Source organism: Panthera leo, chromosome B1, assembly GCF_018350215.1.
Source record: "Panthera leo isolate Ple1 chromosome B1, P.leo_Ple1_pat1.1, whole genome shotgun sequence".
Taxonomy (NCBI): domain Eukaryota; kingdom Metazoa; phylum Chordata; class Mammalia; order Carnivora; family Felidae; genus Panthera; species Panthera leo.
Genome location: NC_056682.1, coordinates 85148288 through 85166999, shown reverse-complemented (window position 1 = coordinate 85166999; position 18712 = coordinate 85148288). Strand labels below are relative to the sequence as shown.

Genomic DNA, 18712 nt, shown 5'->3' with positions numbered 1-18712 from the left:
TGGAGATCCGTGGAAGAATATACATATTTTCTTCTTGTTAGCAGACAAAATACAAAAGGATATCACAATGCAGTCTCCTAACTATTGCTATTGATTCTTTAAAAATTCTTCAGCGTATTCATTCATTCCTTCAACTAATGCTTGTGGAGTCTAACTTTATGCCACAAACTGTGCTGGACTTTGGAACATGAAGATGAAAAGCCACAGTCCAAACCCTTTAAGGTCCTATAAATTCAGTGGGGTGAGGGTGACAGACGCTTTCTTAAGGAAGTGTAACAGACAGAACTGTTTGGAAGAAGATAATTCTAAAACAAGCACCACATTCTGCTTGGCATAGCGGAGAAGGCATCTCAGAGAATACAGCAGATGAGGTGTTCCTGAGGATACACAGGACTCGGTAGGTGAGGGAGCAACGTTGGGGGCAGTGTGTCTAGAACCACAAGCGGCTTGGAAATGCTCTGTGTAAAGTACCTGGTGGGAGTGGTTAAAAGCCAGAAAGAAGTATGCTGCTGCCAAATGCTTAACGATTTGTTTAGATTAGCCAGCTGGAGATTTTAACCCATAGGTGATAAAAATGTTTGCAGCAAAACAGTGACGAGATCAGATTTCTGTAGAGGACGATCCAGGAAGCAGGAGGAGGACACACTGGTGGATGTTGAGACTAGAAACAGGGAGTGAAACGGCAGCCGGGGAGAAAATCAAGGTAAGAGACAATAAGGTCTTGAGTTACAGTAGCGGCGGAGGGAAATGGCACAGGGAGATATTTAAAAAGCAGACTGAACATTTGGTGATCGTCTCACTACAGAGGGAAATAGAGTGTAAAGAATATAGGTAATCCCAGTATACTGGCTTGAGCACTAGGAAGTAATGTCGTTGTAAAAACTGCAGTCATTAATTTACATGATAGACCTATACACTCGTATATTGCAGATATAGCACAAATGTAGCATGCAAAAAGAAAACCCTCTTAACAGTTTGGTACCATACACATTAGCTGAAGCAAAGGATGCCATGCAAGGCCATACTTTTCATTGTGGTAGAAAATGCATTGTGGGCAGGGGGGATGCTAACACACAATGTATGTGGAATTAGTGATTTCAGTCTTCAATGGTATGTCAACGGATGCTTTTTGTTTTGTCTTACTTTTAACTTTAATTTTTATTTATTTAAAAAAATTTTTATGTTATTTATTTTTGAGAGAGAGAGACAGAGGGGCGGGGGGCAGAGAGAGAAGGAGATGCAGAATCCAAAACAGGCTCCAGGCTCCACACTGTCAGTGCAGAGCCCAAAGCAGGGCTCGAACTCACAAAGTGGGAGATCATGACCTGAGCCGAAGTCAGACGCTTAACCGACTGAGCCACCCCTAAATTTAATTTTTAAATCATTTTTTTTTTTTCATTCCAAGAACATAGTTTAACAAGACAAATAGCACTTCATCTTTTAATCATTCTCTGGGAATTTCACTCTGCTATATTTTTTAATATCTGGCAGTTCTTCTCTTTCTCTGAAAATTCCTATTTCTCACAGTATCTGTTTCAACAGTATCTGTTACAATATTATCTCCTCTGTGAGGACACAAATGATAGCCTACAGAATTCTGTGCTCTGAGTTATCTTGGTTTCCCTGGTATTTCTTTTTGTTTTTACTTGTGGTCTCTGTCTCTTAGATTCTCATAATTGTCTAGCCATCCTTGCTCTCCATTCATACTTACCAAGGAGGCACTCTGATTGAGCATGCATGGATGGGCTTGCCAATGGCAAAGGGACCTTATTATGGGGCTAAGACCACCAGTAGATGGCTCAGGATGGGGGAGAAATCCGGGGGCCTAAATGTTCTATACATAGTCAATCACCAGATCTTCTTTTGAGCACCACTCCTTACCCCGATCTTCCTGGGCATCTGGTGCCCTACATCTTGAGCCTCCCCAGGATTCTGAGTGCTCAACTGCTTGTTTCTTATCAGTGTCTTCCGTAGGAGGCACTTCGATTCCGTCTTTCTCCACTTTGCCAGGTGAATTTCCACTCACTTGTCACCCAGAATTTGTTGACCTGTTGTCTGTTGTAATCTTTTCTCCATTCTTAGTGCCCACGTGGGCTTATATCTTTTATAAACCCTTTGGTGGGACTTTGTTAGGTAGCAGAGATAAACCTGTGGGTTCAATCTTCCATGTGTAACCAGAAATCCTGGGTTGACTCCAGATGGTTCCTTTACCAAGAAGACGAGTCCTGATGCCCTTGAGTTTTCAACCACTTCCTATGGGCATGTTTTAACTAGATTTTTAACTATGTACTATTAGTTTGGAACAAGGGAGCTTTCCTGGCATTTCTCTGCAATGAGCCAGTGTTAATTCTGTGGTTCAGTATTAGAAAGACAATTTGGCCAGGGCAGGGACTCGATTTAGCTCCTCTGTTTAAATTCTTCCTTTTGGGATAGCTATTACTGCTTGCCTCTGCTGCACAAGAATGTTATGAAGGCAGAACAGGATACTGTGGGTGAATTATGCTTTGAGACCTTAGGAAGAAGGCCAATCACTGAATTCAAGGAGTTCTTTTCTGTCAGGAGACAGCAGGCCTCAACTCCTTGAAAGAGGATATTATGATTTCTTACTCCTATTGCTTTAATAACAGAATAACATCAATTATTAAATTAAGGGTTCTTTGCAAAACATTTTTCTGCCTCATAATTTCATAGTAATAGAGAGGTAAATCTAATTTTTAGCATTCAGCCTGTTAACCAATCATACTTAATAAAAATATCTGGCACCTAAATATTTTAATAACAAATAAAATAGAGTCAAGTTTTAAAATATTTAGATAAAATGGAGCTATTCTTAGGCGATCATCAGTTATTTCCTTTAAAATTACATGATGGATACATGAAAGGAGTCACACGGCGTAGCGTACCCTGGAATGGGGGTCCATTGAGGGAGATTTTCTTTCTTGATTTGGAACCAACAACTCTGAATGTGGTACTTGTGTCTCAGCACGTTCACTTGTTTGTTAAGTGGAAATGATACCACTTCTAAAGGATGTCACAGGGTTTGGTTTATTTTTTTTACTACCTGAGAAGAGAAAATGATGCATGTGGTTTCTACTGTAAAAATAAAAAGCATTATAATTATTTAAAAATCATACATGCAGTGATTGGAATTAAACACCAAACTGTATATTCATATACACATAAATACATAAATATAGGCTTCATACCTACATCTATCAATTGAAGAAACACAATGTGTTTTTCGAAGTATTGCTTCTCATTGCCTCGCATCAATATTAAAGCAGAATGAAGAGCTTCGCATAATATTTTGGTTGACATGCCATGCCATCATAACTATCGTTTTAAAAATCACCACAAAAGGCTGTTAAACAACCAGGTGAGTAGTGCTTAAGAGCTTCTGTGAGCAGACAATTGTCACGTTCTGAGTCCAGGGTGCACTGTGTAGAAGGTTCCTGGGGGCACCTGGGCTCTGGCAGTGTTTTTCCAGCCATCTACACTCACCATCTTCCCAAACGCTCATCTGATTCCAAGATGGGGAGATGTTGCATTTCATAAGACCCTCTACAGTCTCAGGAAATATGGCAGAGGGGAGAGACCTAGGGGGACACCGTGGTGCTGGAAGGAGGAGGGTAGCAAGAAGAGCTTGTAAGTAAGAAAGCAAGATCTTGACTGAGCTTTCCTTAGTGAGACTTGGAAGGGTAGCAGGAGGGGGTATAACTTTAATCATAGAGTTATGGAACCGGAAAGGATCCTAGCAATCATCTGCGAGTACATTTCCTCAATTGTCAATGAAAGTGCTGAGAGACTAAGTGACTTGCCCAAGGTGACACAGCTAATTGGAGGCCAAATCAGGACTAATGCCCGAATTTCCTGCCTCAAGCTAGTGGTGTTTCCCATATATCATCCTACCTCGCGTAGCTCCAGTAATGTCCTGGTAATTACTGATTTTCCCTCTGAACCACTGAATTTCATTTCTGAAATATTTTGATTTACAGAACTCTGAGACTCTCAACTTTCAGAGCCAATTCTTATGTCATCCAAAAGGCATTTTCAGCTGTTCCTGCTTTCTTAATCTCTGAATAATGGAATTTCCTCATGATATGCTTTAGAATTGAAATGCAAAGAGAAATGTTCTTTTATTTGCCCTTCATGGTACTCAAATATTGAAAAAGTGCTGACCTATCAATTGTGTTTCCTGCCATTGGCTGCCACCTCTTGCTGAGATCCACGTTCAGTGTGACAGTGTCTGGCAAAATGCAGGTCTGCTCAACAGCCCTTTCCCCAGCACTCTTGGAACAGCTCCCCAAAGCCGGACAGCATTGGGGGAAATTAATCAAACTGGAAGTGGTGTTCTCAATGAGTAACTTAGAGCATCTGAGGCAATCTCCCAGAAATGGATGGATTTGGTCTGCTGGCTGAGTTACTTCATTTCAAGAAGACAAGTTTCTTCTGAGTGGACGGTGTGTGTCATGCCTAGGCTGAGTACTCCAAGGGGCAATATATCTGTGGTCTCAATGGATTAATTCTCTCACAGGCCGTTTGTAAACCTACAGGTCCTCCATACTCCCTGTCAGAGGCACCAGATGCACAAGACAGAAAAACCCTGGGAGCCTGGCCCTGAGTGGGCTTTCTTGGATTGGCGAATGTTTTTAATCAAGGAGAAATGTTATCGCGGAAAATCTGGTGGCTTGTGGACTGGACAGTTGCCATCTGGGTCACTTGGTGATCAAGGCTTGTGCTTATCACAAAGATCTTTCCTCTTCAGAACAGCTGTCTCTCTGCTGAAGCTGTTGTTGAGCTGGTGAGCTGGACGATTCAGAAACAAGGGGGTGATGTTGCTCCAGAGACCTGGCACATGATGAGACACGGCGATGACTGCGGGGAACAGTGTTGTAATCTACAAATGCTTTATTCTGTATAGAAGTAGTCCACTGTGGCTTAACTATTTCCTGAAGGAGAGATGACAGTGGGTCTAAATTCTTAAACGGTTGGCTGATTCTGCTGTCTGCCACAATGGAATATCCTCATAAATCAAAGCAGTCATCTTTCCAGGGCTAATGTGAATCTTATGGGCACCAAGGGAGATCATTTTCATTGCTGATTCCAGCCAGCATATTTATCCATAGTCTAGGGTAGCTTCTTTGCCATTCCAGGCTTTGATGCAAGTCAAAAAAGCAGATGTGGCTACTCACTCTTGTCCTCTCTCATAAACCCTGGAATACTTTAGCTAGATGTGTTTATTTCTGGATGCACCAGTATATTTTGCCGTCACATAAAACCTGGAAATTGCTGCTTTGCAAATATAGCAGAGCGTAGTTGCACATTTGAAACAGAAATGTGGTGCTCATGCCAACCTTCCCTTTTTCTCTCAGTTGTCTTGACTCAGAGGTTCAAAATTGGGTTCCCTGGAAAAGTCTTGAATGTACATTCTGTCTTGTTTTCACATTCACGCTGTGGTCAGAGCAAGGCTAGGGGCATTTAAAACTTCTGAATACAGATGTCCTGAGTGCTTCATCAACTACTCCCTAAATAGTAGACAAAGAACTTTAAAAAATGAATGAATTTCACTTCTGGCCTAATATTAACAGAATATAGCTTGAGGAATGAAGAACCCTCAGAGAGGTTGATCCTGAGTTCCTCAAATCAGAGAAAGCTAATCATTCCAGAGACTCTACACAAGTCTCTGAATGAACTTTTTGGAAGTTTTCTTTTCCATAATTAGGATGGAGTATGTGTCCCTAGAGAGCTCCTGGTGATTGCAGTGGTAGCTGTTAATGGCTTTTTTTCTACAAATGGCTTCTTCCCCCTGCCCCCACCCCAGACTGCAGTTTCAGCTGGGCTTTAGCAAATTACTTTTGCCTCATGAATGCATTTTGAAGAGTATGAGCATATTTTTTTCCCAAAAAAGGCTGACCTGTCTCTAGGTTCTGTCTTTTAGAAATTTTTTTTTAATGTTTATTCATTTTTTTGAGGGGTGGGGAGAGAGAGGGAGCAAGCAGGGGAGGGACAGAGGGAGAAGGAGACACAAAATCTGAAGCAGGCTCCAGGCTCTGAGCTGTCAGCACAGAATCCAACACAAGGCTTGAACCCACAAACTGGAAGATCATGACCTGAGCCAAAGTCGGATGCTTAACCGACTGAGCCACCCAGGCGCCCCTTTAAAAAAAAAACAACAAAACAAACCTTTAATGTTCATTCATTTTTTTTGAGAGAGAGAGAGAGAAAGAGAAAGTGTCTAGGTTCTTTCAAAAGAGACCATAGTTTGGTACTCTTTGAGCTAAGAATATGGTTCTCCAGTGAAGATCATTAGGAGGTTTGGGAACTAATTCATTTGTACTGTCATGGGACTCTTCCTGCCTGCTTCTACTGAAGAGGTGTGGACAGCAAAGATGGGAGAAAGCCCTCTCCCACCTCTACCCACCCCTTTGCTCCCCACCTACCACTGGATGTACAATGGATATGAAGGGGAACCTGTTCTATGATTCTTTTTATTAATTAATTTTTAAATTTATATCCAAGTTAGTTAGCATATAGTGCAAAAATGATTTCAAGAGTAGATTCCTTAAGGCCCCTTACCCATTTATCCCATCCCCCTTCCCACAATCCCTCTAGCAACCCTCTGTTTGTTCACTATATTTAAGAGTCTCTTATCTTTTGTCTCCCTCCCTGTTCTTATATTATTTTTGCTTCCCTTCTCTTATGTCCATCTGTTTTGTATCTTAAATCCCTCATATGAGTGAAATCATATGATATTTGTCTTTCTCTGACTAATTTTGCTTAGTATAATACCTTCCAATTCCATCCATGTAGTTGCAAATGACAAGATTTCATTCTTTTTGATTGCCGAGTAATACTCCATTGTATGTATATACCACGTCTTCTTTATCCATTCATCCAAATGTTGATGGACATTTGGGCTCTTTCCATACTTTGGCTATTGTCGATAGCATTGCTATAAACATTGGGGTGCATATGCCCCTTTGAAAGAGCTCACCTGTATCCCTTGGATAAATACCTAGTAGTGCAATTGCTGGGTCATAGGGTAGTTCTATTTTTAATTTTTTGAGGAACTTCTATACTGTTTTCCAGAGTGGTTGCATCATTTGCATTCCCACCAGCAGTGCAAAAGAGATCCTCTTTCTCTGCATCCTCGCCAACATCTGTTGTTGTCTGAGTTGCTAATGTTAGCCATTGTGACAGGTGTAAGGTGGTATCTCATTGTGGTTTTGATTTGTATTTCCCTGATGATGAGTGATGTTGAGTGTTTTTTCATGTGTCAGTTGGCCATCTGGATGTCTTCTTTGGAGAAGTATCTATTTGTGTCTTTTGCACATTTCTTCACTGGATTATTTATTTTTTGGGTGTTGAGTTTGGTAAGTTCTTTATAGATTTTGGATACTAACCCTTTATCTGATATGTCGTTTGCAAATATCTTCTCCCATTCCGTTGGTTGCCTTTTAGTTTTGCTGATTGTCTCCTCTGTGCAGAAGCTTGATGAGGTCCCAATAGTTCATTTTTGCTTTTGTTTCCCTTGCCTCTGGAGATGTGTTGAGTAAGAAGTTGTTGAGGCCAAAATCAAAGAGGGTTTTGCCTGCTTTCTCCTCTAGGATTTTGATGGCTTCCTGTCTTACATTTAGGTCTTTCATTCATTTTGAGTTTATTTTTGTGTATGGTGTAAGAAAGTGGTCCAGGTTCATTTTTCTGCATGTCGCTGTCCAGTTTTTCCAGCACCATTTGCTGAAGAGACTGTCTTTATTCCATTGGATATTCTTTCCTGCTTTGTCAAAGATTAGTTGGCCATACGTTTGTGGGTCCACTTCTGGGTTCTCTATTCTGTTCCATTGATCTGGGTTCTCTATGTCTGTTTTTGTGCCGGTACCATACTGTCTTGATGATGACAGCTTTGTAATACAGCTTTAAGTCTGGGATTGTGATGCCTCCAGCTTTGGTTTTCTTTTTCAAGATTGCTTTGGTTATTAGGGGTCTTTTCTGGTTCCATACAAATTTCAGGATTGTTTGTTCTAGCTCTGTGAAGAATGCTGGTGTTATTTTGATAGGGATTGCTGAACCTGTTCTATGATTCTTGACCCCATCACCCACTTTGAGATAATAAAGAGGAGAGAGAAGGAGAGGAAGGTAGAGAACCTGTAAAGAGACTGTCTGAGGAGAGAGTATTGTCATGTTTAATGCCACTCCTCTTGCAAAAGGGGTGGGGAAGGGCTACCTCTCACAACCAAACCCAGTGAGGGGTTACTGTAAGGGAACCACACAGGGGATTCTGAAATATGTTCTTGTAGGTGGGACTCAAAGAGAACTGGCTTAAGCCTATGAAAACCTAAAGAAGACTATGGACTCGGGTCTCTTTCCTGCTTGGAGTGTAGATAGAGGAGGCGGATGGCTTGCATGAGGTCAGAGGTCAGACACAGCTGCTGGTCTGGAGAGGACTGTCAGGGCAGGTGATGTGTGAGTGTCCTAGAGATGACCCCGTGGGAGAAAGAGCAGGACTGGGGACCTAGCTGAAAAGGCCTGGGGGGTAAGGGCACTTCCACAGACTGAGGCTGCAAACAGACTGCTGGATGCATAGGGGCTGCGGGAAGCCTTGAGAGTAAGCAAGAGGTCCTCCTGCCCTGAGTCATGGCAATTACCAGGAAAAGGGCCCTGCACAAAAATTTGTCTGTATCTGGGACCTGAAGGGACTTTTAGAAGTGTCAGTGACCTAAAAGTGAGCAGAAAATTCCTAGGCCTGCTGGAGTTTTCATCCAAGGTAGGAGAATATTATATGAAATGGCAGTGAAGCAAAAATAAAGATGCATTTTTAACACATCACAAATCATGTTTGCTGAATACATTAGATACACTCTGTTTACCCCAAGGATCTGAGTTGATAGAAAGTTAGCAAAGGAAGTTTCCCAGAGGAATCCCATACCACAGTTCATTTCAACTAGCCGGGTACATAATAACTCATGCTTCCTTCTGTAAAGTCGGAAGACCAGGTCTCCTGGCCAAACATATTCTGGCATGTGCTCACAAGGTACAGGAGCAGCTTTGGGATGTCTTGATTTTGTCCATTTTCATGTCTCTTTCTAGGTCCCAGCTCCCTCACCCCTCCCACCCTCCACTTTTCACCCCAGGGGCTGAATGCTGACTTTTTCTAGTTGGAGGTAGGAGGAGTGGTAAAGTGGGTAATGACCTAGAGTCCTAGAGGGCTTGCGTCGTGTTGTGATTTGAGAAGGGAAATGGACAGCTTCTCTAAAAATTAAGGGAAGGTTTCAGACCCTCCTAAGAAGATGTCAAGTGGTCCTGAATGTTTCTGCAGAGGAGTAACAGAATCTTCTCCTTTTGTGTCTTTCTCTCGCTCCTCTCTGGGGTCTGCAAACACATATTGCTGTTTGTTTAGCTTTGTTTTCCTTTGATCCTCAGGAACTTTTTTTCCTGCTGAAGCAAATCCCCAAACTTGCAGCCTGGGGAGTCAGAAGGCAATGTCTGTTTTGGGTGCAGACAAAGACTGGTGAGTGACATCAGAGCATTCAGAAAGTGACCCCTTGCACTAAGGTGCAGGAGAAACGCTGTGATTTGGGACTGCCATTTGAGGTTCTAAAAGGCAGAATGTCAGAAACATTCAAGATAATGCACATGGGAACATCTTCCTCCCAAATGTCAGACTTGCAGAGAGTCTGGGTTTCCTTTGCTGTGTAAATGCTTCTCTTTTTTGCCTTTCCTGAGAACTGGAGATGATCCTTTAATGCCAGATTTTTCCCTCTTCACTCTAAAGGCAATCTGTTCTATGCTTTCCCCGCCTTGAGCGCTGACATGACTTTGACGTGCCTTTGATGAACCACACACCATTTGCCAGAAAGGAAGAAAAGAGGTAGGGATGAAGATCACGTAAGAACACACACATTTCTGGCCTTTCAGAGATTCAGCAAGATGGAGAAGAGGAATAAATAAATGAGAAGGGTGCGAGTGACTGTGTTTATTTTCTCCCTTTGTTCACACTCTGACCATAGCGTAGCTAAGCATGGGGGTCTGGAACTAGAGACTCCTTTGAATTCCACCTCCACCTTCCACTAGTTAGGACCCTGGGTCGGTTACTTTTATCTCTCTGTGCCTCCACTTCTGCATCAGTAAAATGACAATAAAAATAATATTTACCTCGTAGGGTTGTTGTATATATAAAGGGCTAAAAAGGGTGCCTGGTGCACAGGTGGTGTGACGTATTTGTTAGCTACTGTTATTTCCTCATCTTCTAGTAATTTTCTGGGTCTGTAGAGATCTGAGGTGGGAAAGGATGATGTGAAGAAAAGTTAGGTCCAACCTCCACTGGATTATTTATTTGTGATTTGCAACTACACTTAATTCTCCATCCATGTTATTTTTAGGCAGCATTAGGGTTGGTTATAACAGGGTTGATGAGAACTTGAATCTTTTCACCCATTTATTCAGACATTTGTGTTTGTTCATCTATGGATTATTTATTTGAGTTAGGGCACTAGGAAATTTCCAGACTTGTATACAGCACAGGGTTTGCTCCTTAAGGAATCTACAGCTGGTTAATGATATAAAACAATTAATACCTAATCAGAATGACTCTGTTTGGAATATTCTGTTAAATCCCAATAAAGAAAACTAGTCAGAAATAAATGGCCCAGCAAAACTATTTTGAGAATAAACTCAGTGTTTGTACTGTGAGACTGAGATCTCTAGCCGTATTCACCTATACCATTAAGTCTTCCGACCACAAATGTGGCCTCAGGCCTCTTTTCCCCTCATATTTACCAGTATCTTGCTTTGAAATGACCTGGCATTTTTCCTTCTGTTGGGAACAGGAGGCGCTCCCTGCTTCTACACTTCTACTAAATGCCTGGTATGACCTAAACACTCAGCCTATTATAGGCAAAAACAGTTTAGGGATTATTAATTATGTGGGTACAGACCATGATTCTGTATTTCATTTTTGGATGTATTTTAGCCCACAAACCATGCCTTCTCATTTGTCATCTGGGCTTTATGGAGATGTATGAAGTATGTATCCACTTCTAAAAACAAGGAATCTCACAGATGACACTTTTTTTCTTGAAAATGAAATAATATTTTATGGAAAGGAAAATGATCCATTTTTGATTTGGTGGTTCTTTTTAAAAAAATGTTTGTTTGTTTAGAGAGAGAGAGAGTGAGAGCAGGGAGGGAGCAGAGAGAGAGGGAAGGAGAGAATCCCAAGCAAGCTCCACCCTCAATGTGGAGCCTGATGCAGGGTTTAATCACATGACCATGAGATCATGACCTGAGCCGAAATCAAGAGTCAGATGCTTAACCAACTGAGCCACCCAGGCACCCCTTGATTTGGTTCTTCTTATGGGCTCGAGAAAAGCTCATGTCTTCAATGTTTTTGACTGCTAGCAAAATTTTATCTGGCCTTCCAATATAGTTCACCTAGACAATGAACAGCGAAATGTCCGATGGTAATCCAAGATGTAAATGGAAAAATTATGGGCCAATCTTGTACTCTGAAAAGGGAACTTACTGTTTGACCCACATCAGTCACTTACTCTTCTGGGCCACAATTAAAAATGAGAAGTTTATCATGGTAAAGCTTAAATTATTTTTAAGGTTCTTCTATCCCTAAATGACTAGTATTCTAGATCTGTGCTCATCAGTCTAGTAACCATTAGCCACATGTGGCTCCTAAGCACTTGAAACGTGGCTGGTTCAAACCGAGATGCACCGTAAATGTAAAACACACACCGGACTTTGAGGAGTTAATACAAAAGAAAGACTGCAAAATATTGAGTACATTGGGTTAAATAAAATACATGACTAAAACGAACTTAACCTATTTTTCTACCGTGACTATAGAACACTTGAAATTACATATGTGACTTACATTGTATTAATATGGGACAGCACTTCTGTAGACCTTCAAAACAAAGGGATTGGAAATTTGTCTTGAAGGACTTGTAGTGTTTAATGATCATTGTTTCAATATTAAGGTCATTATGCCTCTAAGGTCAGGTTTTCAAACTTAAAATTCTTATCCACACCAAAGTAATATACTATGCATGGACAGATATTTGCCACCAAGTTCCTCTTGAAATTACTTCCTGCTGAGGTCCTCTGGGAGTTCCACAGTTACAATGCTCAACATTCAACCCTTATGGTACTGTCTCAACTGTATCATAAAAGGCTATCACGAAATACACCAAAATGTTAAGAGTGATTATTTCTAGGTGGGGTACTGAGCGATTTTTTTCATTCTTTTTTATTATTTTCATGTTTCAATCTTTCAACAAGGTCTAAATTAATTTCTTCATCAGATAATGCATCTCTTTACATTTCAGCATGAATGATTTTATAAATTCTACAAATATCACAAATATGTAAAAAAAAAAAAAAAAAAAAAAAGAGACCAACTTAAAAGGAAATATCCCAAAAGGCTTTAATCTACTTTTCTCCATTTCCAATTTTCCTACAGCAAATAGGTTACTTCTACCAAGAGAGATAATACACCTTATTTTAAAATCTCAATATCCACCCACCCTTTAAACCTTGAACCGACATTAATTTGTAGCATGCTGATTTTCTTAGAACTCCTGAAGCTTTTATCTCTGCTGTGTAAGACTGAAGAGCAGATACTTTAGGTTTTAGCTTCGATCTTGATGCTAACACAGCTTTTTAATAATTTTATGACTACCATCAAATAGAACAGTAGTTAGAGTATATGCAGAAGACAGGGAAGGAATCCCAAAGATAGTTTAATATGCCACTGTGTTTGGGGATTAGGTTGTACTTTAAAAGCAGCCATCTAAAGGAAATGGCATTTACATCTGACACCTGCAAAACAGGAGAGGGCAGTCTCCTGCATGCAGCTCATATGGCCACTCAGGAGGGCGCTCTCTCTCTCTCTCTCTCTCTTTCACACACACACACACACACACACACACACACACACACACACACGCAGAGTGAGCAGGGTTGTGCCCTATCCTGTCTTGCTAAGCATCCCCTGTAGCTGCTTTTTTCATCACTCTCAGAGACCAGAGCCACCTCCCTGCCCACTTCAGGTACCACAGGGCTAGGACAGGCAATGCTTTCGCGTGTGCAGAGGTGTCCGTGTTCGGGCAAGGCCAGATGCCCAGCCAGGTCTGCTGTCAGCCATGTTGGCTTTGGAAAGCACCGGGCTTCTAAAGGCCTATCAGGTATGACTGTTCAGCCTGGCAATATTATACTTGTTTTTTTTTTTTTTTCCTTCTTGAGGAAAAGTGTCTTTTTGTAATTCCCACATGGCAACAGCTCTGTGGACTATGGCACTTTGGAACGGAGCAGGACTTACTGTTAGTAGTGAAGATGACTTCTCCTTCCTGCGGGGTAGGATCGGTATCCGGGACCACCTGCAAGGCTCCCACCGTCCGGACAGCAGGGTCCAAAGTGACTGAACTTTCGTTTACAGTCGTGTCGCTTGCGCCCGTGATCTGGTTGGTGGGTGGGCCTCCCAGAGATCCCTCGAAGTCAGTGGGCAAGTCGTCCATGCAGTCAGCATTGGGCTGATAATGAGGAGAAAAGGATCTCTCCTTAGTGTTTGTCATCCAGTTAGAGATGAAATGTTTACAGCCTAAATATTTTGTTTCAGTGGAAAACCGAGTTCTTTACTGTTTTCCTCCTGAATCACTTAAAAAAATATATTCTACTATAGTTTCTGCAATTAACATGAAAACATCTTCCAAAATTTCCTTTCCAAAGTTTCTGTTTAGATCTAGATATAACGTTTCAATTCCAGGAGAAACAATATTCATATATTAATATAATACTTGGGGGGGGGGACATAATATTTATTTATGATGATTACCTTTCCTTGTATATACTGTTTACTCCTCATATAGAAAGTAGCTGACTGCTGATAATTACCCCCAAAGACCCACACATTGTTCCTAAATGCACTGATGACAGGAGAGTAGGGAGGCGGCACAGAATCTGACTCATGGTGAATTGTTTATTAGAGATACACACAAAAGCACAGGGTATTTTTGTTATGATGGTGGTTAAACATAAGCCAAAACCAGCTGTAAAAAATGCCCTATTTACTTAATGTGCAAATCGATCATATGTTGATCAAATCTTAATTAAAATTTTGGAATCATAAAACTAGGGTGAAATCATTTAATTTGATTATCCAATCATTGCAAGACTTCTGTCCCTCCAGGCCCCTCATCCCCAGATGTCTGACAGCCCCCACTTGAACAACACAGAAATGGGGAGCTCTCTACTTTGCAAGACAATCTGTGTTGGCCAGCCTTTGTTAGACTATGCTATCTTTGGGCAAAATCTTTCTCTTTGTAGGTTTTTCTCTTTGGTCTTAGTTCTGCTGTTTGAAATGATATTGAATATATTTATATCTCCTCCAAAAACAGCTTTTAAAATGATTTTCAGTTGTTATGCCTCTACCCAAACTCATAAAAATTATTTTAAAAAGATGGTGTTGCAGAGATCTGGTCTTAAGAAATACTAAGAATTTTTGCTTGACATATCTCAATGGATACAGATCAGGATGGGAGGGATTAGGTGAGGAAAATTCTGGATTGGCATTGACTGTATTAACATCATAATGACTACACTGTGTTCAAAGATCAAAGGGAAAATCCATAATTCCTGGACTCACTGGGAGCACAAAGCAAGCAATCCAAAGCAGGGGACTCTTGTCCTGATTTTCTACTCTTAAGCCAGTCTCTCAAGCTCCACACCTGTGTTTCCAATAGCCAGCTGGAAATTTCCAATCTCACAAAAATCTCAAATTCAGCTCATTCTCTCTTTTTCTGTATTCTCTCTTTATTTCACCTCTCTGTCTCTGTTAGAAGTGAGCCAATTCACTGGAACTCAAGTTATAAAAGTCAGTGCACTAAATGACCAACCCACCGTATTTTTGAAATTTAGAGATAGCGACATAAGCTATATTAGGAATTTTCTCTCCCCATTACCTTTTCTTCCATTACAGTTTCTTCCCTGGTATATTCCATTCTCTACTTTCTCAACACAGCAGTCTTTAAAACAAAACAAAACACAAGTCTGATTCTTCTTCTTTTTTTAAGTAGGCTTCATAACCAGCACTGAGCCAGACACGGGGCTTGAACTCTGAGGTATAGACCTGAGCTGAGGTCAAGATTCAAACGCGTAACCAACTGAGCCACCCTCAGGGGTGCCCTGACCCCTCTTTTCTCTTAGAGAATAAATTATAAGCTCCTGAATAGGGCAAAACAGGCTTTCTACAGCCTCATGGCAGCCAGCTCTTCTGGCCTCACCTTAGCCTTTGGAAACACAGAATACCATATATTCCCTATCTCAGTGCTATAGCTTATGCTGTTCCTCTGATCAGTCCCAATCACCCCCATTGCCTTCCCCATCCCAGGGTCTCAACCTGACTGTGGTGAACTCGTAAGCATCCTTCAATTCCCAGGCCAACCATCACCTTTTCTAAGTATTGTTCCCTCCCAGGTAGCATGTTGGATACTGTAATACTTTGTAGGTATCTCTCCCTGTGTTGTGGTTTATTTGTAACTGTGCTTGTCTCTGTCTTACTCTACTAGTTCACAAGCTTTCTCCCCCCAGCTTCATTCAAATATAATTGATATGTAACATTCCATCAGTTTAGGTGTATGACAGAATGATTTGATATACATATAGACTGCAAAATGATTAACACCTAAGTTTAGCCAACATCCATTACCTCATAGAGTTGCAAGGTTTTTTTCGTGTGTGATGAGAACTTTTTTTTTTTTTTTTTTTTTTTTTTTTTTTTTAATTTATTTTTGGGACAGAGAGAGACAGAGCATGAACGGGGGAGGGTCAGAGAGAGAGGGAGACACAGAATCGGAAACAGGCTCCAGGCTCCGAGCCATCAGCCCAGAGCCTGACGCGGGGCTCGAACTCACGGACCGCGAGATCGTGACCTGGCTGAAGTCGGACGCTCAACCGACTGCGCCACCCAGGCGCCCCGATGAGAACTTTTAAGATCTACTCTCTTGGTAACTTTCAAATAGACAAAACAGGATTGTTAACTACAGTCACCATGCTGTATGTTACATCCCCAGGATTGCTTTATAATTTGACCACCTTTACCCATTTCACCCCCACCCCCCAACCCCCAACCTCTGGCAACTACCAGTCTGTTCTTTGTTTCTAGGAGTTTAGTTTTTTAGATTCCACATAAAAGTGAGACACGAGCTTTTTAAAGTGAAACAACTACATTACGTTGATCTTAATTTCCAAGCCCTCATATAGTGTCTGACAATTACAAGGTGCTCAGTAAATGTCGATTTGAATATTTTATCAGTGTCTCAGTTTACTACCATGAAAAGCTGGGAATGTTACTATCTATCCTAGATCAGTTAAGGGAGGATTTGAGAAAATGCTTTAAAAACTGTCAAGTCCTGTGTGAAGGTAAGGTATATTATTCAAGAATACCAGAATATGCCACCCCAAAATGTGCTGTTGGCATAAGGATTATTTTGCGCTGAAGACAGTTGAGAAGAAGCAGGTAAAGAAATGTTCTCTGCCCTCCTCCCATCTGCCTAAAAGTAGGACATTTTATAAAGGTGGCCCCTCTTCCTGTACCAGGAAGAGAAGAACATTCTGATCACGAGAGACTGGGAGTTGACACCAAAATGGATCTGTAATAACACCCCTTACTAATATGCCCTTCTCTGCCATTAGTTTCCCTCATATATGTACTTTCCCAGAATTTGCTGCCCGAGAAACTCAAGGTCCTTTGGTCACTTCTGTTAAAGTTTGTTCTTTTGTGAAGATGCTCTGTATGTCCAAGTTCTGCCCACCCCTTTGAGTTACTCATCCCTAAGTGCTCCCATGTGCTTGTGCAGTGCACATGTTAATAAACGTCTGGTTGTTTTTCTCTTGTCTATCTTTTACCGGTCTCATTTATAGGGCCCCTGCTAGAGAACCTAGACGGGTAGAAGGGAAAGTATCTTTTTTCTCTCCCCTACACTATATAAAAACGCTTATAAGCAAAACCAATTGTATGGGGGGGGCGGTGTCAGGGACGAAAGGATTTCACAATGAGCATACTGTGCTGGTTGGTCTTTCCTCCATGGGCATCTGAATGCAATCACATATGCGGTAACCACTGACATAGTTTTCAAAATGTTGACTTCGCCTGTTGATTTTGTTTCTTCATTTTATGTCTTTTCTTTTTTTAAAAAAAGTTATTAATTTTGAAGCAGAGTGTTCCCTTTTATTTTGTGCACTAGGAGGAACGGTATTATATTTTTAACAGAAGCGGGAAAGAGAGCTAATTAGCTCAGTGAGACTGTTAATGGTGGCAGGCATGAATAATTTGGCTTAGGTATAATATTTCATAGACCAAACATTACAGAAACTCACAGTTTATATCTACTCTAAGTGGTTCATCCAAGAGAAGAATGTTTTTGAAAAGGGACCCAATTTATATACCTCGAAGAGAAATTACAGTCATAATGTTTAGCAGAAGATCTCAAATATCATCTGCAAGTGAACATTGCATAGGTATTCAAATTCAGGTTAGCATGGGAGAAACCACTCAAATAAACCAACCTCTAGAAGTCAGGAACATGGGAATACCCCAGCTACGTGGAATTTTCTCTTCACTAACTATCATGCTATTTATATCAGGACAATAGCGATAGAAGGTGTTCACTGCTGGGATATGAATGGCCTGGGTGATATGGTACCTCAGAGGAGTACTCACTGAGATCTGCATTCTGTCGTTCTACAAAGACTCGCCTAGAACTGACTGGAGAGAAACGAGGGTGCAGATCTGTTGTGTAGATAAAGGGATGAAAAAACTTCTGACAATGAAGGCCTCCCTCCTTTTCAGTTCTGTATCTTATTTCTCTTGACAAAATATTGTAAAAAAGAAAAAAAATATGCCCACTATAATGGGAATTTCATGATCCACAAGCTGTGCTTTCATTCTTTAGCTCATTTTAGAGAAATCCACTTTACAAAGTGAAAATGTCCCCAGCTCTCAGCTTTCGGCTTATGTGTGGTGTGCCTTATAGCAGAGGCAGCCACAAGGATACTCAGTTAAAAACAAAAACCAGAAACAAGCCAAAAAAAAAAAAAAAAAAAAAACCCTTCCTGCCTGTATCTGGACCATTTAGTTGACCAAGATTACAACCAAGTAATGAGTGGTGAGTGGACACTGTCCAAAGGAGACCAGACTGAATTTCATAAATATGATTCTGTAACTGAAAGCTTTCTGGCTCTGAGGGGCAACAATGCCACAGACGTTTACTGAACACTCATTATACGAAAGGGATACAGAGATAAGAACCACTAGGGACTAATTGTTAGAGACTGACAAGCTCTTTTCAATTTTCCTTGATTAAGAATAGAGTATAAGGAATTTAGAAAAAAAAATTATACAACAATATCTTTAAGCTGCATAAAGAGGGCTTCGGTTAGCTGAAGTGTTTACTAAGTGAGAAGGCTGTGAACTTGCCCAGTGACATGGAAAGTTATATGAATGCAATAAAACATCATCTTTTTGGTATGGTTTAGGCATGGTGCTACCCAGTGGTGAAGCATGGAGTGAAACAACATCCCCAATTCCTCCCAGATCCAGACTTCAGTATCATCCTCTAGGACACGACCAGAGAAACCTTGGGGAGGCATGAGGGTAGCCATATGCCTTGGTGGTTCCTGAGAACTGGCCCACATGCCTTCTTCTTTC

General features: G+C 41.1%; 1 protein-coding gene across 1 annotated transcript in view; it reads right to left on the bottom strand.

The window, feature by feature from the left end:
- The window catches only part of RNF150 (ring finger protein 150), a 251657-nt gene that overhangs the window by 28980 nt on the left and 203965 nt on the right, over positions 1 to 18712 (bottom strand). Inside the window, exon 6 of the mRNA XM_042935429.1 lies at positions 13328 to 13538. Coding sequence (XP_042791363.1) covers positions 13328 to 13538 — 211 coding nt within the window. The remainder of the gene's footprint in view (positions 1 to 13327; positions 13539 to 18712) is intronic.